Source organism: Eimeria maxima, genomic scaffold (genome assembly GCF_000499605.1).
Source record: "Eimeria maxima Weybridge genomic scaffold, Emw_scaff12, whole genome shotgun sequence".
NCBI lineage: Eukaryota > Apicomplexa > Conoidasida > Eucoccidiorida > Eimeriidae > Eimeria > Eimeria maxima.
The window spans coordinates 79,990-103,030 of record NW_013563426.1 but is presented as its reverse complement, the minus strand read 5'-3'; the positions used below and the strand labels follow the sequence as shown (position 1 = coordinate 103,030).

Below are 23,041 nucleotides of genomic sequence, written 5' to 3'. Positions count from 1 at the left end.
ACACTATAAGGGAGACAGAAAGCAACGCCGAGGAACCATGGCACACGGGGCATAAATTACAAGGCACAGAAACTGGAAGCAAGGCCCCAAGACATATGCCCATGGGGCTAGACGCAAGACATAATATGACAGACAGGCGGCTCCCCATTTCCATGTTGCCTGCTGCGTGTGTCTGCACATTGGAGGATACGCAGGCAGGAGCCAAGACACAACAAAACGCCCCAAAGTGACTTACTCTCGCATCGACGTTCGGCTGGACAGATCCCAGCGGGCCAAAGACGTCAACGAACTGACGGCCCTGTCCATCTCCTTGCGAGCTGCATGCAGCTGCTGTTGCACAGCTCGCAGCCAGCCAGCAGCAACAGCAAAACGCGCGACAGCCCCCATAACAACACACACCACCTCTGCCCTTGGCGTGTCAGACGTTTCTCCAGCATCCTCGCTTCCAGTCTCCAAATGACTCCCGGTCGGCGCTGCAGCAGCGGCAACATCAACTGCTGCTGCGCCATGCAAAAGCAGTCGCCTACAATAACTCGCCCCTTCAAGGCACCGCAGCCTCCCTTCAAACTGCCCTAAAGGAGACGTTCGCAGGAACTCGAGAAGCACATCAGTCACTGCTCTTGGGGAACGGTCAACGAGCTGAAGTAGCACAGCCCCCGCCAAGCTTTGAGACCCTGCTGATGGGTCACCTGCGGAGGGAGGTCCAGCAGCAGCTGCCACAGCTGCGGCTGCTGCGGCTGCAGCTGCTCCAGGAGGCTCCGCGGTGTCACTATCGTCTGGCAACAAACCCCACAAGAACGGTGCAAAGTGAAGACTCTGTTGCTGCATCCGCTGTTCCCTGAATTCTCTCAGAAACCGCCACTCCAGTAGCTGCCGTCGCCGCAGCAGCACTACCTGACGTTCAACTGCCCGCACTGCAGCATCGAATCGCTGAAGCAACCTTTCTGCTGCCTGCATTGCTGCTTGATCTTGCTGTTCCAGCGAAGCCCGCGTGCTGCTACCTTGAAGCATTTCATCCTTAGCCTCGTCCCCTGAATGGGAGGAGCCAGTGCCCTTTTCCGTCTCCTGCAGATGCGTCATTGCAGTTCGAGTGTGAGAAGCAGCAGCGGAGATGTGAAGCGCAATCAGGTGGGCCAGGTGGTGTCTGTCCATAGCATGCTGCCAGGCTGCTGCGCGGTCAAGAAGACTCTCGAGAGCAGCTAGCGCGTCAGCAGGAGATGTCGTGAAAAGGCAGAGAGAGGCAACTCTCTGTGTCAGCAGCAGCATGCTCTGAAGAACAGGATGGTCATCTACAACGGCAGCGAAAGAAGCAGCAGCCTCTTGAAATCTCTGCACGGGACCACTTAGAGGCTCAAGCAGCACAGGATTCCCCGGGGCATAGAAAGAAGTCGCCGCCCCTTTGGAGTTTCCAGACAGGGAGACGCTGCGGCAGAGCTGAGCGAAGCGCAGCTTCCGTGCACGTTCCCGTTGCTGCTGCAACCGTTCTTGCTGCAGCTGCTGCTCTGTGGAGCTATCTCCTGCATCCGCCTCAGCAGCCGCAGATTCGGCAGATTGCTGATGCTGTTCCATCTCCAATGCTGCATCGTCGTCTTGCATCAGCAGCTGCTTTAGCTGCTCCTCCTGTCGTTGTTGTTGCAGCGGGGAAACACCTATAAGACGTGAAGCTGTCTGCGTCAGCATAGCCTGCATATGCGGCATGCAATAGCAGTCTAACTCTGGCGCTGCCCGTACTTCTTCTTCTATTGTTCCCGCCGCTGCGCCTGCAGCTAAAACTCCTGCGTCGGATGATACTGCTAGTGAACCTCCAGTGTGTGCATTCAGCAGGATGCAGAAAGAGCCCTGGAGCGAAACGGGAAACATGCAGTACGGCAGCGCAAGCTAGCAGGATTCAGCAGCAGGCGTCCGACAATTGGTGTTCGTGATTTCCCAAATCGTGTATTCATGCAACCTGCCCGTCTGAACAAAAGTGCGCCTGACACATAGCTACACGTGATTTCTGCAGAGGTACGGCACTTACCGCCAGTGCTTCTCTATATGCTGCAGTTGTTTCCGCACCTCCTTCACTATCTCGCGCGGTGCTGTTGCTGCTGCTGCTGCTGGTACCGCTCCATGCGCATGCCACGTCTACGGCGCGGCCCCACAGGTGCAGCAGATCCTCCTCAGTAAGCCCTTCAAGCTGGTTTAGAGCGAGTTGTTGTTGTTTCTGCTGCTGCTGTTTATCTTCTTGTTGTTCGCTGTATGTGTTTTGATTAAACCATGCAGTGTACTGAGTGCGTTCTTGAGAACCTCCATCCTCCTGTTGCAGCAGTTCTCGCTGCTGCTGTTGGAGCGTCTGCGACCATTCCTCGCTGCACGGGAAGAGTTCCTCTGCCGCTTCTGCGTCACCTCTCCTTCTGCCAGCAGCTACTTCTGAGCGGTCCACAACAAGGCTTTCGAGGCGCTGCATCAAGGTAGCAGTCTCATCAGCTGCGATCTCGCGCTGCCTTCTCCACTCCAGGTGCTTCTGCGATACCTGGTGCAGCAGTCCCGCCAGGGCCAAACGCGCGCCAGCAAAGGGCGTTGCACAACGTAGAGTATTTGCAGCTGGCCCCCGGTTCTTCCGGTGCGCTGCAGCTGCTGTTGTCGCCTCTGCGCGGAGCCATAGTAACAGCCACTGCACTCGCTGCAACGGCTGCAACAGGTGTGTCCCCTCATTGATGCTCTCACAATGTAGAGCAGCAAATGGCAAGGCTGGGAATGACGCTGTCGCTTTAAGCACCAAAGACAGGGGAGACGGCTCCACCAGCTGCTGCCGCAGCCGCTCGTGGCGCTGCATAGTGTCTGTGGCTTCGGCAAGGTCAAGGAGGCCTTTGGCAACTGCCCAAAGGCCGGTTGTGGCTGTGCGTACGGCAGCCGCGAGAAGGAGAGGATGTGCAGCAACCAGGCGGCTGCTGCATGCAGCTGCTGCCTCAGCTGCTGTTTTCAAGGCAGCAGGCGAGGTAGTGTTCACCGCAGGTGCATCGCATGCTGTGCCCAGCAGCAGCGGCGCCAGCTCTGGCAAGAGAGACAAAAGTCTGCATAAAAAACACACAATATTTTTGAGGACCGTACATGGCCGACGGCGGTACGGGAACGACGGTGTTTAACGCTGACCACTCCATGAACGACGAACTGCAACGCAACTGAAAAACCCATAGATCGAATACTAGCCATCACGAGGTACTGAACTGTTTCTCCCGTTCCAAGGTGTGCATCTGCTACTGTTGCTGTACTGCAACCAAAGTGTGCAAGGCGAAGAGTCGAGAAGACGACGGACTTTCGTGTCTCCATGGTGCTGCAGCAAAACTCATTAAGGCTCTCCAGCCAAGCAGCCAGCGCTGCCTCAGGCGAAGAAGTGACCACCGAGCCTCGCTCCATAAGTTGCAGTACATGCAGCTGCGCAGCAGTTGGTGCCTCTCCCTCATCCGTCCCTGCTCCCTCTGCTTGTGGCTCTTCTGCTGCAAACTCATCGGCCACTGCTGTCTCCATGACGCCAGCAGGCACCAAGCGTAGGGCCAAGTCTGACGGGATGGCTGCTGCTCGCAACGGGAGAAGGTTCTTCAGGTGCTGCAGCAGACAGTCAGCTTTGCTTGTCTGCTGCAGCAGCTGCTGCAGCGCAGCTGCATGAGCTTCACTTTCAGCCGCTAGCGCTACAGAAGCTGACGTGCGCCCGCCAATCCCGGATATCAGATCCTGCTGCACACCGTCGCAGCCATCCAGAGCGGCGGCACGCAACAGCAGTGCCTGTCTCTGCAGCAGCCAGCACCAGCACACACAGGAACAGGCATCGTCGCTCCACAACGCCGCCCTTCTTCATACACGCTCACAGGGAGCCTACCACAGCCAAAACAATCAAGACGACAATGTCACACCACCCTAACCCACCTCGGTTGCGTACGCCTTGGACTTCATCTGCACAACGTGGCGCCAAGCTGATACCTCCCGCTTCTGCTGCAGCTCTGCTGCAGCCGCTGCTGCTGCGCTCAAGACCGCCCATCTTCCCAGCAACATCAGCAGCAGCGAACGCTGCCGCTTGCCAGTGAAACCAAACAGCAACTCACCAGGCTCTTCTGCGTCTGCACACTTCTCCAGGAGTCGCTGCAGCAGCACTAAAGACGCAACAGCAGTGCGGCCAGCATCCAAATTGCGGCTGCCTGCAGGTGGTCCTGCTTCGGCATTCCCAGGAGGAGCAGCAGGAGCTGTTTCAGCTGCACTTAATGCCCCCTGCAAACCGCGCGCGACGGCGCGCAGCTCTTCAGCCGCTGCCTGCGCCGCTGCTCTTGCACTATCTTCTGCTGCACATGCAGCAGCAACTCCACCGCCGAGGAATCCCGCAAGGCCAACCCATGCGTTTCTGAATGCACTGCGGGCAGCAGCGGCTGCTGAGGGCGTCACAGGGTCTTCCTGTACAGCTTGCTCATTCTCCTTATCGATCTTGGTCCCGGAGTCCCCTTCCCTCTGTGGCCCACAGAAAGACCAAAGGGCGGCAGCAAAACCTAGGACGGCTGCCCATTCTGCAGCAGTAGTAGCCGCTGCTGCCTCTGTTCCTACGCAAGCTGTTGCTGCAGCCGCAGGGGTCTTCATAAGTGCATCTGTGTCTTCCGCAGAAATACCCATCTTCACAAGCCTGCATGCTCGTCTTCTGTCTTTGTCTAGGCTTTGCAGGTGCCGCTTAAGCCGCTGCAGCACGATGAAGCATGCAGAAGCTGAAGAGACAGTGGCGTGCTGCTGCACCTCAGCGACAATTCGGGCGATGCACGTACAGCTGCTGCCGTTCAGTATCTCCTGTATGTGGATCGGCCGTTCCATTCGTTGCGCTGTACCAGATGTTGTTGCCGCTGCAGCCGCTGCTGCGCCGCGAAGCCCTCCGGCTGTCTCTGCAAGATGGGCCAAAGCCCGCCGTGTCAGCACGGCAGCAGCGCGCTGCTGGCGTTTTCCCGCCGTTGCCGCTACCCCTCCTGCTTCTTCTGCATCTTTCCCGGATCCGCATGCGTCTTGCAGCAGCTGCTGCTGGTGCAGCGCTTCCTTAAGCCCCAAGGCATCGTTGCACCGTACATCCAGCTCCGTCCGCCACATCAAAGACAAAACCTCAATTGCAGCACACGTTGCAAGCCTAACGAGTTCGTTCGATTTCGGTCGTTGCCATTGCTGCATGTGCTGATGCTGCTTCTGTTGCTGCCGCCACAGAGCGGACGTCAAAACTGCAGCAGCGTCCAGCAGGGCAGGAGGAACGGGTATGGGCTTGGCAGCTGCACTGCCCGCGCTTGAAAGATCTTCAGAGGATACCCGAGATATAGCAGCTGGGGGGAGAATGAAAACCGGCAGCAGTTCTTGCTGCTGGTGCAGCTGCGTTTGCGCAGCCTCTTCCAATGCAACGGATAGAACAGTAGTAGCCTTGTATGGATCGCCAGAATCTTCGCCGTCCCAAGTAGCAGTAGCAGGTCTTCGTTCCCCCGGTTGATGCGTCTGCAACCATAGACTCACCAGAAGCAATTCGGCTGCGTGCTGCAGCCCCAACTGCACTGCAGCTGCTGCTGCCAGCTGCGCCTGTAAATGGCCAACGGAGACAACTGCGCTGCTACTGAGTGACACCCAACGTTGCTGTCTGCTGTCGATGAGCCCCTCCGCAACAGCTGCTGCTCGTAGTGCTTCTGCCCTATAGAGTCCCCCGCTAAGAGGAGAGGGTGCGGCGGCAGCAGAAGCTGATACTGTTCGCTTTAGCTGGTAGGAGGGAAGCAACGCCTCGCTGACTTGGGCCTCGAGGCTCTCTGCTGCCCCTTGTCGGCCCTCAGCCCTTAGCAAGCAGCTGCTAAGCAACAACGCATGCAGTGCCGATGCGTGAAGCAGCAGCGGTTTACTTTGAAGCTGCTGCTGCTGACCCTGCATCTCACGCTGCTGCTGAGAAGGTTCTATACTGTCATGGCCAAGTGTGGGGCACCTTGCGTTCAGCAGTAGAGCGAACGCGCGTTGTAGACACGGAGCTGTACAAGCAAAACGTCGAGAGAATGAAGCGATTCGCCACTCCTCACTTGGGGGGGCTGCCGCACCCACTGCTGCTGAACCTGCGGTTTCTGCTGTGGCGGCAGCCTTCATTTCACTCCCTGAAGTACCGTTGAGGACTGCCGCATGCAGCAGTTCTCGAAGCAGCCAGCCCCGCACTGTCTGTGCCTCGTGTTGGCCCAACTGAAGTGGCAGCAAACACTTCCAGTTGCTGCATGACAATGCATCCACGTCCTCAACAATACTAGCAGCACCACCAACGCCACCGTTCCCCCGTAATGGCTGCTGAATGCCGTGCTGCTGGTGCGTCGCCTCCACGGAGGGCACCAGGTCTTCTCCTGTTTCATTCACGCCTGAACCTGTCGCACCAAGCCCTGTATGGGCCAGCAATGCACGCAGGCACTCAAGTGGCGGTAGGAGCTCAGCAGCGACAAACTCTGGTGCCGGTGCCATGGGTGCGAAAGCTGATTCCACATGCAAGTCCGCGGAGCGATTCAAGTCGCTGATTGCTGAATCAGATGTGCCTACTGCTGCAGCAAAGTCCTGGAGGCTCTCAACAAATACTTTTAACAACAATTCTAGTTCACCTCCATGCCACTCCAAGGCTATCCGCATTCTCTCTTGAAGTCCGAGGGGCTGCTGATGTTTGTTGTCTCTCCTGCTGCTATTTTCCTTGTCTTCTGAGACGACGTTACCGCATATACAACATACAGGAAGCGCGAGCATCTGCAGCAAATCAGCCCACGCACTGAAGCAACGGGCCAGGTGCCTGCACTGCTGAGTAAGGCCTCCAGCCAAGCTCTCAGCAGCAGAAGGAAACAGCCCATCTGCTTCCTGCACGAGCATGCGGAGGGTGCCGTCAGCTGCAAGCGCAGCAGAGGTGGATAGATGGCAGAGGCCTTGATATAGGCGCTGCATCATCTCCCCAACCGAAGTCTCTCTCTCTCCACTCCGTTGCTGTATCAGCTTCTGCTGCATCAACTCCTGCTGGAGCAGATCCTCCTGCTCTCGCCGCTGCCTGTTGCCGTGCCACGCGCATGCAAACACGAGACACCAGAACTCCCGGCTCTCGAGGTTGCAGCACGGGCATTTCCTGGAAAGTGCTCTACTGCTATTCTGCTTCTCCAGCAGCAGCAACCGCTGAGGCATCAATATGGCTGCGCATTCTACTCGACGCAAATGGACTAGCTCGCGCAACAGTAGCAACTTGTGCATCTCCCGCTGCTGCTGCTCCGGTGAAGGCGAGCGCCTACTCTCCAAGCTTACGCCTCGCACCCACAGGGGGGAGGATGTCCGTAATAGGCGAGCTGCTGCGTAGAGGAGGGTCAGGTCGTTAGGTGGTGCACCCTGAGCATGTGCTGCTGCTGCTGCTGCTGCACCGGGAGACAGAAGAAAAGGCCCCTGGCCGGTCTCCTGTAGGGCATTACATGCGGCAGCAAGATAGTACACCGCTGGTTCCCCATGCCGCTGATGCAGGAGCTGATTCTGTCGCATGGATTCTTTCTGCAGTTGCTGCAGCACTCTAAGGCGAGCAAAAAAGTCCATTCCATCTGCTGCACTCCACATAAACAGGCGCACTGCTCCAGCGAGCAACGGCAGCGGTGTACCCGCGCCTTCAACACAAGCAGTAATAACGCTTCCTAGAAATGAGGTCTCACACGCAACGGATCTAGCCATCAGCCCCTCGCGTCTGCTACTGCTGCTGCTGTGTTCCCCGTGCAGCACTACGTGCCTTTCGACTGCCCCACGAAGGATAGCCCAATCGGCCTCTTGGTGCAAGTGGTCACCGCTGCCTTCAAAACTGCTACTCCCCTCCCGCAATTTGGAGGCAGAAGAGCAACAGAAGCTGGCTGCCAACAGCTGCAGCAACAGCATGCGCCATATGGCTGATGAGTCGAGTGCTGCGGTGTATTGCCACAAAAAGCACTGAAAGAGTGTTTCCACGCATACACTGCTATCTCGATCCCCACCGGCTATCGGTGTTGTCGCACTCTCTTGTTGTGGTGTTCCTCTTGTAGCTACTGATGAACTTTCCTTGTTTGAACCAGCCACATATCGAGCAGCTGCATATGCGCTGCCCCAACCTTGTAGGCACCTCCAGCTTGCTGCCGCTGCTGCAGCTAGTTCTTTGCTGCCCCTTCCAGCCACTCTGTGTGCTATCGCCTGCAGGCCCGTAAGGCCAGAAAAAACCGCTTCTTTCCCCATGTCAGCTTGGACTTCTCGGAGTCCTGCAACAACTAAGTCCAGGCTGCCGTCTTGCTGCGTTTCTTCCTTTTGGTGCTGCTGTGCTTGCTTCTGCACATACTGCTGCTCGCCCACATCGGAAAGAGACGACTGAACTGCATGCGCAAACTGACATAACGCAGACTCGTCCCCAAGCAACTGCAGCAACAGCTGCACTGCTGCGTGTTGCAAAGACATGACTTCTGCTGCTGCCAGCGCAAGATCCCTGTCTCCCTCCAGTAGCAAGCGGTAGCTATCTTGCAGCAAAAGGGGACAAAGCCGTGCGAAGCGTCTGCTGCTGCTGCTGCTGCAGTGAGCCTTGCTGCAACAGAAGCTGATGAAAACCCCTATGATGCGAAGCGTACTCCTTGCTGCTGCTGCTACACTAGGCTCTGTCTTATCTCCCTGTAGCTTTCCCTGTAGTTCTGCTTCTGCCGTCAGTAAGGACGAAAACCAGCGGGACAGCAGCGGGCGCAGTGCAGTGTCTCCTTCAGTGTCCGCAACAGCAGAGACCCCAACGTCCCTCAGGAGAGCCGCCAGTGTTCGTAACAGCCTCTCCGTCAAACCTTCCAGCAATAACGGCTGCTGTGATACTGCTGTTGATGCCGTTGTCGTCGGTCTGGGGTTTGCCTTTACGTCTAGAGAGCATCCGTCTGTCGTGCGGGTAGACGCTGCTTGTGGTACACATCCTATGGATGTTTCTGCTGCTAGTCCTGTCGCTGCAGCTGTGCCTGGCGGGCGTACATACACCTCGCAGCATCGGTTCCGTAGAGCTGCCGAGAGCCTGCTGGAGCCCCCGGCCTCAGCTGTGAAGAGGATCCGGAAGTTGGGGTGTCGTTTCACCTTCCTCGGGGCCCCCCCTTCGGTTAAATGCAAGCACCCGCCTTCTTCTAACAACGCATTGAGCCTGTCTAGAACAGAGGCGCTGCATAGATGTGCACTGCGCAGCAGCAACCAATGCCCACGTTTCACGGCATCTACAAGTGCACTGTCTGCCCACTCAAAACGTGCGGCGTCCTGTTCGGCCCCTGCTGCTCGTATTGCAGCACTCCCGACGGGCTGCAGGCCTCCCAAGATGCATCCTTGCTGCAGCAACCGTGCAGCTCTCTGGCTGCGGTGCTGCAGCACAGAGCGCACCGCCTCTCCCGCTGCCGCTTCGTTGCCACTAAGGGAAGCACGCCAAGAGGTAGCAGCCGCTTCGCAGCCCTCAAGCAATGTGGCCGTTGTTGCAGCAAGATGCTGCAGTAGCATCCTCACCTGCAACTCAGGCTCCACATCCTTCACGTTACCTGGAGCAGAGGTAGCGCCCAAGTCCGCAGCCTCTACCAACTGTTGGCGAGCTGTTCCAACAGCAGCTTGCAAGCCTTTCAGGCGCTTCAGCTCGTACTCCAGATGAGGTTGGTGCTGGTATTGTGGTACGTGCTGCTCCAGTAGACAGTCTGCGACTTGCTGGGCTGCAGCCGCTGCCTGCAGAATCCTCTGTCTGGGCTGGATTTGTCTGTAGACGCCGAGCAGGTCTGAAGTGTCTACGGAAGGTCCCAGCTGCACCTCGCACACGGTCGCGCCGCATGCAGCCGCCAACCACCTCACAATGCTGCTCTTTCCTGCAGCCGCAGCAACAGCGAAAACGAGGACAGCAGAGATGAGACCAAAATAGATGTATTATCCACCACTAACTGCTCACCAAAATGGCAGCTCCGCTGCACCTAAACATAAGTGTGTAGGTAGGGGCCAAGAATGATGACAGGCAATAAAGTGCGACATAAGAGAATGATAAGCAATAACACAGGGAGATCAGCACACGGAGAAGGATACAAGCAAGGCCAAGGATAAGCTGGAGATGAGGGGCAAGTGAGCTCACCTGCGCCTCTCTCGCCAGTCAGCAACACAGGGAAGCCTGCTGCTAGAGCAGCAGCAACAGCAGAAACGCAAAGTCTCTGGGAATGCAAAAGCAACCCACAGAGCTTCCCGTACTGCTCCTCCTGTTGTGCTGCCTGGATTCGCTCGTCCTGCTCCCTCACTTTTACTGGCGCTTCTTCCTGAAGGGCCAGCGTCATGTCTCCAAAGGAGACATGCGTGTCCGTCACAATTAGGTCCAGGGGCTGTCTCCCCTCCAATGTATCGGCAAACCTCATCGACGACAGCAGCGTCTGTGGTTGCACTGCATGCAACACAGCGGCAGGCGCCACCCCGGGGTGCAGTAGCTCACGAAAGACAAGTTCCACTGTCTCGTGGTCCTCCTGTTGGCTGTTTTGCTGTATATCATGCGCCTGCTGCTGCTGCATCTGATATAGATTCGGAGGAAAACAGAGAGAAGCTAAGTGAGCTGCTGCCCTCAGGTCTTCTGTGCTTCGCAGACGTGACAAAAGGGCCACGGTGACAGCCCCCCGTGGGTCGCTAATAGGCAACTGAAAACACACGATACACCAGCAAGAGAGAAACCCGTTACACACGCCTTTCCCTCCGTTAACGTTCTACAGAAGCAGCACCAACCAACTGCAGCGACAGCAACAGCACTCGACGCTGCAGAGGCCACACGCGGCAAAACCACCAGCTGGACTAGCAACAACAGCGGCAACAGCAAGAACGGTTGCAGCAAAACGTTTTACCCTCTGTGCGTATAGTCGAATAATCCGCATTGCATCCCTCAGGTTGTAGACGGAGTCCGTAAGACCTTTAAACGGTCTCTCTATCCCCAATTTCCCCAGCAGTCGCACGCAGCGTACAACGCATGCACTCAACAAAAGCTGCTGCTGCTCTCTCTGCTGGGATCCTATCTGCGATTTTACCTGAATAGAACCCTCCAATGCCGCAGTCCCCCCTTCGCCTGCTTGTTGCTCCTGCTGCTCCTGCTGCTCCTGCCGCACCAGCTGCTGCTCCCGCCGCTGCTCGAGGCAGGTTAGCAGTTTGTGTGCAATTGCAACCATGTCTGCTTCAAGCATCTCATCGACACGGACCCTGCAGAATCTGTTCAAAAGGGACTGCGGCAAGCCTTTCCGCCCCTCGACAGCTTTGCTGCTGGCGGGGCTATCGCAACTGTCGCCCTTCACTTTCGAGGCAGAGCCGTATGCAAGACGCGTCGCATTCAGATCAGCAGGAAGCCCTACTCGATGCAAAAGGGCTTCTAATCCGGCATCTGTGAGCCCCCCATCGTCGTCTCCGCCGTGGCCTGAAACACCGCCAACGGTAGCAGCTGCTGCTGTTGTGGCGTGGGGGTTCTGCGTCGCGAAGAGGACAAAGCCGGGCGGCGCGTACACTGCTGCATCCTTCTTTCCTGGTGACGCTGATGAGGACAGGGGCTTGCCGTTACGTGTATCTGTCTTGCTCGCGGCAGGATCTTCAAGGGTGGGGAGATATACGCAGCGGCGGTGGTCTAAAAGAGGATTGAGACCCTCGAGAGTTTGCTGCGGCGCTAAATTTAGCTCGTCCAGCAACACCCAATGTCCCGCCCTCAAACTGCGTGTCAAAATCCCGTCCGTCCACCTAAACGAAGAAGAAAAAAGGCGAGAATGCACCAGACGTGTGCCGATGCATGCATCTATGAAAGCAGGCCAGCAGCCAACCTGCCAAAATGCGCAGGCAAGGGTGTAAGGTGTACCGCGCACACAGGGCACCAAACAAATATCACGGCGAGCGCAACGAGTGTGTACAATTCCATGCAAAGCCGCATGCGCAAGATGCATGCAACGCTGGATGCAACATGTATGTGAACGCGCATGCACAACCATCTGCCGGTGCTTTCAGTGCCCTCTTTACATACACCGACATGCCACAGAGCAAGAAAATCACCAAAACCCATTAGTATTCGCCCCTACAATATTCGCTCCTACATCGGATGCCCATTCACCTTCCCACCAGCCATGTGTATGTACATGAGGTGTGCCTACATCTCGAGCCACTCACACGAAAGGAGGTCTCTTTGTTTCCACAGTGGGTGGCTGTGCGTCTCCCCGAGGTCCGGCTGTGGCTGCTTCTGGCTGCTGCACCTGCACGCCAGTGTTACAGGAGGCGGATGCGTCATTGTCGTCGCCTTCGAGATCTGTTGCAGGTACAACAGCCCCCAGCAGATCAGCCAACTCTGTGTCTTGGCTGAGATTGATGCGCACCAGCTGTCGCCCGCATAATCTAGCTAGGAGTCCCACAACGAAAGTCTTTCCAGCCCCAGGCGGCCCCTCGAGGAGCACCGCATGCCTTCCTGAGTTGCTCCCCAGAGCTCTCCCAGGCTGGTGCGGCTGCTGTTGGAGTAGCAGCAAACAACGCAGCAGCCTACCCAAAGACCTCCGCACTGACGGTGACTGGATGACCTGCGGAAGCTCGTCTCCCACCTCATTCACTGGCCCCTGCCCCCTTCTCTGCAGCAGCTGCTGCGGCTCGAGCTGCTGCTGCTGCTGCACGTTTGTACTTTCAAGCTTACTACCGGATGTCTGCCTGAATGCAGCCAGGCTGAAAGGTCCCACCTGCAGTTTCTCTTCCAAGTTGACTCTCCCAACGATGTCCTTACCACCAAAGGCCGCAGACACCCAAGCAAAGCCGTCCTCCTCAAAGCCAGCGCATGTCTCAATCCAGCAGGGGCCTGCGGCCTGTTGCTGCTGCCCCGACTGTTGTTTCGCGTGGCCAGGGTTTCTGTACAAGCCTAAGTCTCGGTACAGAGCGCATGCGTGTGTCTTGAGGAGCAGCAAAATCCCCATATGCGGCCGTCGCGCTGGATGCGAAGCTGCCTCTGCAACCTGCTGCTGCAGATTCTGCTGCAGCCGCTCCAGCCGCTTTTTAAGTTCCTCTTGCGCATTCCGTTGGGGAGCATGCAGTGCTGTAAGCTTGACAAGAGTTTCTTCGGCCTCTAGGTAACCTTGTGCGAGAGAGTGCAACTGCTCCTGTGGAAGTTGCATCTCCGCTCCCACACCAAGACCATCCAGGAGCAGCAAACAGCCGCCATGCATCAAGCCCTGCACAGCCCACCGAGCTTTTGCTGCTGCTGTTTCTGCTGCTTTGGGGGGTGGGCTTGCATCCAGCTGTGAAGCCACAAAACGGTGAATAAAACAAATCCAGCACAAGGCGTCTCGGATAGAAAGCGGCTGCTTAATGTGCTGCCGCACCCACCTAAGCAGCAGCACCAGTCGAATGGCAAGACAGCTGAGGGGCAGGTCGTGCTGCGATCCGTCTGGCTGCTGTTCCTGCAACTGCTGCAGCTGCTGCAGCTCGTGCTTCATCAGCGCGTTGTTCTCCGACTGCGCATCCTCTACATCGAGCGTCTCTACTGCGTGTGGCAGCTGCAGTCCGCGAAGACAGGTGTGCTCCAGCCGTTGCAGTAGCAGCAGCACGGCGTCTGGGGCTTCGAAGCTAAATGCCGGTACAAACACCTCAGTTAGTCTGTTTCTTAGCGCTGGTGAAAGCTCACGTTTGCCGTAGTCTCCACCAGGATTCATCGTGGCAATGAAACGAAAGCCTGGTGCTGCGTAGACCTCCACACCTGCTGTCGCTGCAGTAGCTGCCCCTTTTGCTGCTGCTGCTGCGGTGGTGGCGGTGGCGCTGCCATCCGCAGCAGCAGCGGCGATCGCTCCTGATGCTGCACCTTGTTCAGTGAGGAGGATATGCCTCCCGTCTTCTAGAAGCGAATTAAGACGCTCTAATACAGCATCTTGACCCAAAGAGGCCTCGTCCAGCAAAAAGACAGCTCCCGTCTTCATCGCCTTAACCAGTGGACCGTCTCTCCAGCAAAAGAGACTGTGTGTCCTCTTGCATGCCTCTCGCCAAGCAGTGCAGCGCTGTGACAGCTTGTCCATATAGACCTTTACAAAGGCTGCTGCACGGTTGGTTGCATCACGCAGTGCAACAGCAAGAGTAGAAGCAGTAGCATGTTCTGATACACTCGAAGCCACAACGTCCTCAGCAGACGATACAGCGGCTGCAGCGGCAGCCACCGCAGTCGCAAGATCATCCGTTGTTGCCTCTGCTGTGTCCCCTTTTGCGTCTTTTGTTTCGTCACCACATTCCTTGGTTCCAGCAGCATGTGGTGCGGATGCTTTATCCTCTCCATCCTGCCGAAGACTTGGTGTGGCTGCACCTACTGCGTCTGGGTTGACGGATGCAGTCCTGGGTCTCTTCTTTGCTGCAGCATCAGTTCCCTGGGCAAATGTAGCATCTGCTGTCTCCCTTTCTGCCCTGTTGCGGGTTCCCTTTCGCCGTTTCTTCCGTCCCGAACTGCCCTCCTGCTGCTGAAACTGCCGTTGAGGCTGCTGCTCTTGTTGCTCCCGCTGCTTCTGTTTGTGGCATTGCCGCCCCACACCTGCACCGAAATCAGCACCAACGAGCCTTGCTGCCTCCCGGTCACCATTTTGAAGCACATCAGGCTCCCACGACCGTCCCTGCTTCTCCTCCTCTTCCTTGCCATGCCGTTGCAGCTGCAGGAGGAGCTGTTGGTGTTTGCTCTGTTCGCGCTGCAGTATTCGCCTCACTGCTTCAACCTGTTGGTTGAGGTGGGCCTCCTTTTGTGCGGCTGCTGCTGTAGCTGCATCTGTCTCCTGCTGGAGCTGCTGCTGCGCTTGTCTAGCTGCCTTGCTAATGGCTCTGCAAAATAGGTTGGTGTCCTCGTCGGCCATCTCTAACCCTCCCCTGTCCCTGTGCGCTCGGAGACAAATAACAACGTCTGCTGCTGCTGCCTGTAACAGCTCATAAAACCGCAAGAGCAAGCAACTGGCACTCATGGCGTCCTCCTCACCCCCGTCTTCCTTTGCTGCGGCTGTCGGAGGTGGTCTTTTTGCTGTCGCTGCTGCTGCTGCAGAAGACTCCCTCAGCTGCCGGTAATTCGGCAGCAATTCCTCTGGAGGAGGTGGGTGCTCGAGCATCTGCATAATCTGCTGCTGGAGCGCAGCAGCGGTCTCCTGCTGCTGAAGCAGCTCCCCTTGATGTACAGGGCTCATACTGCCGAGGAGCTCAGAGGCCTCCATCTGCAAGTGGCAATTGTACACATACATTCCGTTAGGAGATAGGCGCCGTAATAGGCCGCTTTCCAGCGCTGTAAGGCCCTCTTCCCCCTGTAGCTCCTCCTGCTGCTGCAGCGTCCACGCAACCAACTCGCATACGGCAGTCTTGCCTGCACCCGTATCCCCAACAAGCAGAAGGTTTTCCCCTGCCACTAATGCCCGCAATGTCAAGGCTAAAAGCCTGAGAGAGGCACTATTGAAGGAGAATGGAAGGAAGGCTGGGAGCTCAGGTGCAGCAGCAGCAGCCGCTGCTGCTGCTGCTGCTGCCGCCGCCGCTGTTGCCTCGGCCTCCCTCTGCGCATCCTCCGGGGCTTCGCTGAGAGCAGCTGCTCGTGCGGCGGCTGCAGCTGCTGCTGCTGCTGCGTCTCTTGCAACTTGCTGCTGCTGCAAGCAACGCTCAACCTTTCTGTGAAGCAATCCCCGAAATGCCACTATATAGGGGTCCGCAGCAAAATCGACCTGCAGGTGCTTAGGCTTTCCTGCAGTTGACCCCAAACAGTGACGCTCTAAGGACGAACGGACAACTGTCCGATCCTCCTCCGTACGAAGCCTCTCCCCCACCAGCAGCCAACCCTCTAAGGCCACTTCCTCAAAAGACATCGGCGCATATTCCTGCACCTGCTCTTGTTGCGTCTGCTGCTGCTTTTGCTGCTGCGGCTGCATGTGCTGAAACGGGGAGTTGCCAACCCTGCGGCCCCACCTGATGAGGTCGCGGATTGTCATGAAGCCATGCGCACCAAAGAAGACCTGCACCAGATGGACCAGCAGCAATATCAGCGGCAGTGATGGGCTGTGTTGTGTCCCTTCCCTCCCATATCTGCCTCCTTGGTGCTGCTGTCAGCGGCACTGTTCGTTGCAAGCACACAAAGTAAAACCTCAAAACGGCAGAATGGAGACAATGAAAAAAACCACAAGATAATGAAAGCCCAGCGAACTTACAGAGCTGTTGGCGCGGCGTTGCTGTAGGTCCGTGTACACCCGAAGCATGGGCTCAACTCTAGAAAGGGGCAGGCTGCAGCGCGTAAGGAGGATTTGCCTGAGATCTTCCGTTGCAAACTGAGTCACTTGCAGCTGCAGGAAGCGGTTTGCTAGTGCCCTGCTGAGTACCTTACGGCCTCCATACACCCCAATGCCTGCAGGGTTTTGCGTCCCGAACAACTGGAAATCCTTATGAGCTCTCACCACCTCCCCCGTCGCAGGCAATATCAGCTCGCGGTTGCTGTCCAGCAAACGATTGAGCGCTGCACGGACCACAGCAGCAGCAGCAACGGCATACTAGCAGCAAACACGGCCAAGGTGCCACCTTCCCAGCAGCCTATTCGCCTCCCTCTACCGTTACCCTCCCTCCATGCATTCCTCCTTAAACTTCTAGAGATCAAACTGCTGCAACACCGGGCCGTTAGCAGGAGCCGTGTACCAGAAAGAGCAGTAGAAGCAGGCCAACAGCCAGCACCAGCGGCAGCAGAGATGCGTTGCTTACCTTCTAGGACATCGGATGGGGCGAGGTTGAGCTCATCTATCAGGACCCACCAGCCGTGGCGGACTGCAAGGGTTAAAGGCCCCTCAGCAAAAACAAGACGGCCCTCCGCATCCGGCGCGTAACTACCCACATAGTCTTGAATGTCAGTGTTCTCATGGTTGTTGATTCGAATGCATTTGTGTCCTGTTGCGGCGGCCAAAAACGAAACCATTGATGTCTTGCCGCACGACGTCGGGCCCTCCAGCAGCAAAGCGCACCGGCTGCCACTCAGCAACCGCAGCAAACGGCGAACGTACACCTCGGAATTCGGCGTCAACACAAACCTCCTCTTCAATGCCTCCACGTCGATTGGCTCACCCCCTACGAAACGTAACAGCGACACCCAAAGCCCGCTACACAAACATGCACCCCCGCTGTCCCCTGGCCGCCTGTGTGCCCTGCTATACACTTCATTACATGGACGCCTAATTCTACAGCCCCCTCTATAGTACATAACATGGACAATCTACAAGTTCACCCGTACACAGACTCGTACCACTACAAATGTCTCTATATACACATCAGAGTGGAAGGGGAGCATGCGCTGGTAGTGCGGCCTCCAGACCTTTTCGGATGATAAACCCCTCTATTGCCACGTGGGCATCTTCGCCTGGTGCTGCAGGCAGCACTTGTAGCTGCAGTTGTTGCTGCTGCTGCTGGCCAGGGCGAGTATCTGAAGGTGACTTGGCAAGAGAGCGTGACACTCCTTCCCCAGGCAAGACAGGTTTAAATGCTTTTGCTAATACCCTCTCAACTCTAGCTGCGCTGAGAGGGCTAAGTGAGGAACTGAACAAGGCGAGAAAACCGTCTTTCAAGGCAGGGCGGAGCTGCAGAGGTCGCGTAGGCCGCCGGACCACAGCTGCTGCATGCAATAAGGAGCGGGACAACGTCCGCAGGGAATAACATGGGGTCTTGTTGTTTCCGTCTAGGAGCTGACCCGCTTCCGCAAGGCACTTGAGGTGAATGTACACCTCAGCCACCAGTCTAGAAGGAGGATCCGCACTCAATGGCCTCAAGTGGGCATCTACAACTGTAATGATATCCTCGAGGTCTTCTGTCTCATCAACATACAGTTCTGTGAAACGTTGCCGGACTTCCGCAGGGAGCTCCCGCTTCCCCACACCCGCAGACATATCGGGGGACACGTCTTTCGCTCGCTGCCCCTGCTCCTGCTGCTGCAGTGTTTCGTCTGTGTTGTCCAACTCCTCTTCGTCCTCAAACGACAGTTTATGCTCCGCCAGTCTCAGCGGTGGCGCGAGGATCGGAGGGTTCATGCATGCAAAGACGCGAAAATCCGGGTGTCTGTAAACATGACGGGGCTTGCCCCCCTCAAGCAGTAGCAGCGGTTCCTGAGGCTCCTCCAGCAGCCCCAGAAGCCGCTGAAGCAGATCAGGAGGCGCCAAGTTTATTTCATCAAGCAGCAGCCACTTCCCCGTCCTTACAGCCTCGACCAGGGGTCCCTCGGTGAACACAAAGTGCAACTGACTCCGCCGCGTAAGCCCAGAAGCTGCAGCACCTCCTGCTGCTGCAGCTTTTGTGGTTGCCTCTGGCGCTGTTTCAGCCACAGGCAAGAATTCTCGCAAGCCACAGGCGTCAACAATGGATTCGAACTTCCGCGGTGTCGAGGCACTGCAGTCACTGAGTGCAGGGTCTTGTAAGAGGGCAGTAAGAGAGGTCTCCAACTCCGTGCATCGTGCTAACAACTCTCCTACTGTCCCGCGTTGTCGTAGTTCTTGCTCTTGCTGCTGTTGCTGCGGGGTGGGGCTGACCACTGGCAGTATGTTGCCACACTGTCTCAGGAGCTGCAGCAGAGCATTATTCGCTGCTGCTGCAAGTCTAAGCAGGGCGACATACGCCTCTCTCTGGAGCAAACGCGAGCCAACGCGCCGCACCTGCCTCATCATCTGCCTCATGGAATCTATACGGCTGCAGTCTGTCTCCTGCTCCGTTTGATGCTGCTTGCGTTTATTAACTTTAGGGGTCTCGGTGTCGCTGTCACCGCGCTGAGCGTCGGCGGTGTCCTCTCCAGGCGGAGTTCCCAGCATGAGAGAGGCATTTTGCAGCAGCTGACGCCACAAGTGAGCCACCTCGTGAGGTGGGTGTCTCGGGATCCAGCGGCCAATGAGGTCTTCACCTTCGCTTTGACGGTGTAGATTCACGACAATCAGCTCCTTCCCCAGTCGCTCCGCCAGATAAGATACTATAAATGTCTTTCCCGCCCCGGTATCTCCCACAAAAAGCAGGGGCTCCTCCGCATACAATGCCCCCCCTGCCTGCTGCACCAATCTTAGCTGCTGTCCCGTCAGCAGCTCCTGTCCCGCCACTGACTCCCCCAAATCCTCAGCAGCACCAACAGCACCAGCTGCTGGTGTTGGTGATCCGGCCACTGCGTCTACTCCCAACGAGAGCAGACCGTCGTCCCCTGCGGTGTTTCTGCTGGGCGGCTTCTCGGGAATATGCAATTTGGGGAGGCAATATGGCCCCACTTGAAATGTCTCCGCCGTCTCTTGAAGCGCTGGTTTCTGACTGAACAGTAGCGCCTTCACTTGCTCTTCATGCACATCCCACACAGCAGCAAACGCCACAGCAGCACGAAGCCGCAACGCCCTGTCACTTAGGTGACTCAACAAAACTGCTGCTGCCTCTTCTACAACACGTACTCTCAGCCGCTCGGTGAGGAACCCCTCGAATATACTTGTGCTACTGCTGCCGCTGGCAGCAGCAAGCGTCTGCAACCTTCTACAGAGCTTTACAAAGTCCCTTAGCTGAGGCAGGCGGGCCGCTTTCGGCAGCGGCAGGCCCGGCCTAGAGAGGCCTTCTGCTGCACTTGTTGCTGCAGCATGGAAGGCCTTCTGGAGCCTGGAAGCAATAGGTGCAACAGCTGGAAACGAATGGACAGCAATTTGGTGAATATCTGCTACTGAGGGAGGGGGCACGTGCAGCAACACCCAGGACTCTAACAACGGAGACAAAGGAGGTGGTGGGGCCGTCAAAGCCACATCAAGACACTCGTCCTGTTGCATACCCACTGTCGAGTCCTCTGCTGTCCCCTCTGCTGCTGCTGATCTCTGGCCTCTGTTGCTGTGGGCAATACGCGGCTGTGTTGCTAGTGTAGCAAAGAGGGCAAAGTCTGGATGCACACGGAGCTGTTGCTGTTGCTCGTGAACTGTGAGACGGCCGGTTGTTGTAAGGCCGTGCAGCAGAGCATGTACGTCCTGTGCCAGCTGTTGCAACTGCTCTATCACTATCCACCTTCCCTCTCGCACGCAACGGGCAAGGATTCCCTCCTGCCACTCAAACTCTCCCGCGCGCCGCCCACAGACCCACGAGCCTGAAACGCACAACAGCATCAGCAATACCAAGTTCAGGAGCAGCCGGGGTATCATCCAGGCCATATAGAACCGGACTGCAAGAAACATCAGACGCACGTTGAGGCATGCAATCCAGCAGCAAAGACGCCCAAAAACCCCGGCGCGTCTCCCGAGCTATTGCGCAGAATCCACCAAACTATGGTTGTGGGTATTGCAATTACCCCGCGCCCCACAGAGCCCTCTCAACAAAGCCAGTAGCTTATCTGTCCTTTACCAGCCGCAACAAGGCGGCACTAAGTACAGGTGGCAGGAGCTTGATGGTTTGTGGTTCTGTGTGGGCAAAGCCCTCGTGTTTCCGCCCTACCGACGAGGTCTTTAGCTTCGGTTTGCTGGTCCAGGAAGACACTGACAGGTGGTCGAGGTACGCCCACAGTTTGCGCTAGCCAACGGATATATGAACTCTTGCCACTGCCTGGCAAGCCGTGCAGCAACACAGGGGGCCTCACACCCCACCTCCGCGAGTTGTAAGCCCACAACAGCTTCTGCAACAGCCGGCAAGCCAGTGGTGTTGGCACCAAAGGCAACAACGAAGTGTTTTCTTCCCAGCGTACCCTCCTAGAGCGGCCATTCTTGATAGCTAAGCCACCGAGGAAGCTCGCCTCAGACCCGACTGCTTCCTCTGGCCTCGGGGCATGCGAAGCTCCTGAAACTGACATTCTGGAGGCTGACCTGCAGCCTCCTACATGCTTCTTGGAGCATGCAGCTGCTTCGCTTGGTACTGCTGATGCATCTGGAAGTGCAGATTGCGCTGCAGATAAAACTGGAACTGGTTCTTCATCAGGTGTTGCAGTCCCCGATGGAGCTGCTGGCTCTGGGGGTGCAGGTGCCGCCTCTGCGGCGCTGCCGCCCGACCTCTTCTTGCGCCGCGCCCGGCCGGAAACATTCTGACTGTTAGCAAATTGGGAACCCATTTTCTGGAACCCCAAGAACGCTTCTTGCCACCTAAAATTTACGGGAAGGTAACCCTTCGGCGCGGCAAAGATAAATCAAGTATCTACTTCATTTCGTCACCATTGTTGCTCCTTTTATTCACTGCTTGCTTGCATTCGTCTACTGCAGCTGCATTGAGACGGCAACAGGCCACTGCCTGTTGCTGGTTCTGACCCAGATCACTACTGTGCCCGTTACCTTGGTGAGCTGCTGCCGTTGAAGCCTCGCACTTGTACAATAGGTCCCGCATGCAAAGAAAGGTGGGCGCGAGCGGGTAATCAAAAATGAGATGCCATCAGATAAGGATTTATCCTAACATTAGTTTTTCGAAGGACTTAAAAAATGACATATGCGGTTAAAAACTAGAAAATAAGTTGCTGGTTAGCCACAACAGCTGCAGATTGAAACGGACGAGCAGTGCCAGCAACTTTTGGAAAGAACTAGCATCCATGCAATGAATTAATTCTTAGAAGCCAAAATGAAACCAGGAATTGTTCTAATAAAAACTTCGTGAAAGAAGAAGAGAATTTTCCTGTTTTTTGTTTCCTGTGCCTCATCGGAAACGCGCATCGGGGCTGTGGGGCGGCTTGGAGCCGGATTTCGGGTATTTTCCAGCGTTGCATTAGACTGCATGTTCAAATACCGCACTTCGGATTCAATTTAATTACATTTAGTCATTTGTAATGCAGGCAAAAGGTAAGAGCCTAAAACAGCGGAACTTTCCGCGCAAAGCCTCACCAGCTGAGAGTTTCACGTTGGTAGGATTTCGGCAGCGGTCGATAGCCAGTCGGAAGGGAAATTCCGGGGGCATGAAATTATGGCCAACAAACAAATTAGTTTGATATTTGAGTTCGACTCTGTCTACGTTGTGAGAGAACACGTTGCTCCAGCCAATGTAGATTTGCTGTGTGATGATTCTTACGCCGTTCCAGTCGAAGTTGCCATGTAGAACACTGGTTGAAGAACCGCACTGAGAAAGTGAGTTAGATGAGTAGGCTGTGCTATATATCCATATTATTATTAGCATAGTATTCAGAGGAAATGTGTGCTTCTCCCCCCAAGTGTACGCTTGCTTGGTACACAACACTGCAGCAGAATGCATGACGTGGTACAAGTGTGAAACCGATCACGGTAGACCAGTATTCGTATTTTTCAAAAGCGATGCGGATTCAAGATATATCGTCACTTTGCATTTCGGCGCTTCTTGTTGTTTTCTTGTGGTGCAACGCATGCACATCTCTGCGGCTCTATCAGGCCGAAGGTGCCGAAAACGAGGACTTGACTGTAGGTTACTTAATTCACCACATAATAGTGTTGATACAAATTAAAACAAATGGGCACATAGGAAGAGGAAAAGGAGGATGACGTAGACAAAGTGGCTGAGGAGCTTGAAGAGCAAACAGAAAGGTGCATACCGTGTATCCTGTAACTTTTCATGAACCAGTTTGGCCACGACCCTCAGGGATAATGCTTTGGAAATGAAGTTGGAGCATGCACGGGACCTGGCGGAAGAGGCGGAAATAGCAGAGGTAAGAAGATTTGAAAGCGGCAATCCATTACTGAGGCAGGACTGAACATTCAGTACCATCCAAAAGGAAAATGCAGAGGACGAGGTAGCAAAGGCGGCTCTAGAAAAGGAACAAAAGGTGGGGACAATGAAGCTGCAATTCTTAGACGACAGGTATTCAGAGATGTTTGCAATGTTACATGCAGGACCGTGCTGAGAGCCCAGACAGGAAACTGGAAACGATGATGCAGGAGCTGGTTAATGTGTGTACAGAATTTAGCGCTCATCCAAGCCTAATATTATTACTTGTCTTAATTAGGTAGCATACAGACTGAGAGAAGTCAATAAGGTACTTCTATTCATTGGTTTGCGTGCTCTTTGCTTTTTCCCTACCAAACGCTTACCCCAGAAATTGGCTATCCTCGACTGACGGCAATGTACAAATGTGGAAACCGAAACATTACCAAAAACAATTTACTATAAAAACGACTTT

At 55.9% G+C, this 23,041-nt stretch overlaps 1 protein-coding gene across 1 annotated transcript in view; it reads right to left on the bottom strand.

The window, feature by feature from the left end:
- EMWEY_00002470 (Midasin, related) overlaps positions 1 to 21,022 on the bottom strand; it is a gene marked incomplete at both ends in the record, with an annotated part of 29,943 nt that extends 8,921 nt beyond the window's left edge. The window contains 11 exons of the mRNA XM_013477356.1: positions 236 to 1,839; positions 2,018 to 3,053; positions 3,296 to 3,768; positions 3,904 to 9,845; positions 10,103 to 10,649; positions 10,851 to 11,724; positions 12,145 to 15,968; positions 16,161 to 16,462; positions 16,702 to 17,061; positions 17,306 to 20,071; positions 20,416 to 21,022. Coding sequence (XP_013332810.1) covers positions 236 to 1,839; positions 2,018 to 3,053; positions 3,296 to 3,768; positions 3,904 to 9,845; positions 10,103 to 10,649; positions 10,851 to 11,724; positions 12,145 to 15,968; positions 16,161 to 16,462; positions 16,702 to 17,061; positions 17,306 to 20,071; positions 20,416 to 21,022 — 18,335 coding nt within the window. The remainder of the gene's footprint in view (positions 1 to 235; positions 1,840 to 2,017; positions 3,054 to 3,295; positions 3,769 to 3,903; positions 9,846 to 10,102; positions 10,650 to 10,850; positions 11,725 to 12,144; positions 15,969 to 16,160; positions 16,463 to 16,701; positions 17,062 to 17,305; positions 20,072 to 20,415) is intronic.
- Between the last annotated feature and the right edge of the window lie 2,019 nt (positions 21,023 to 23,041).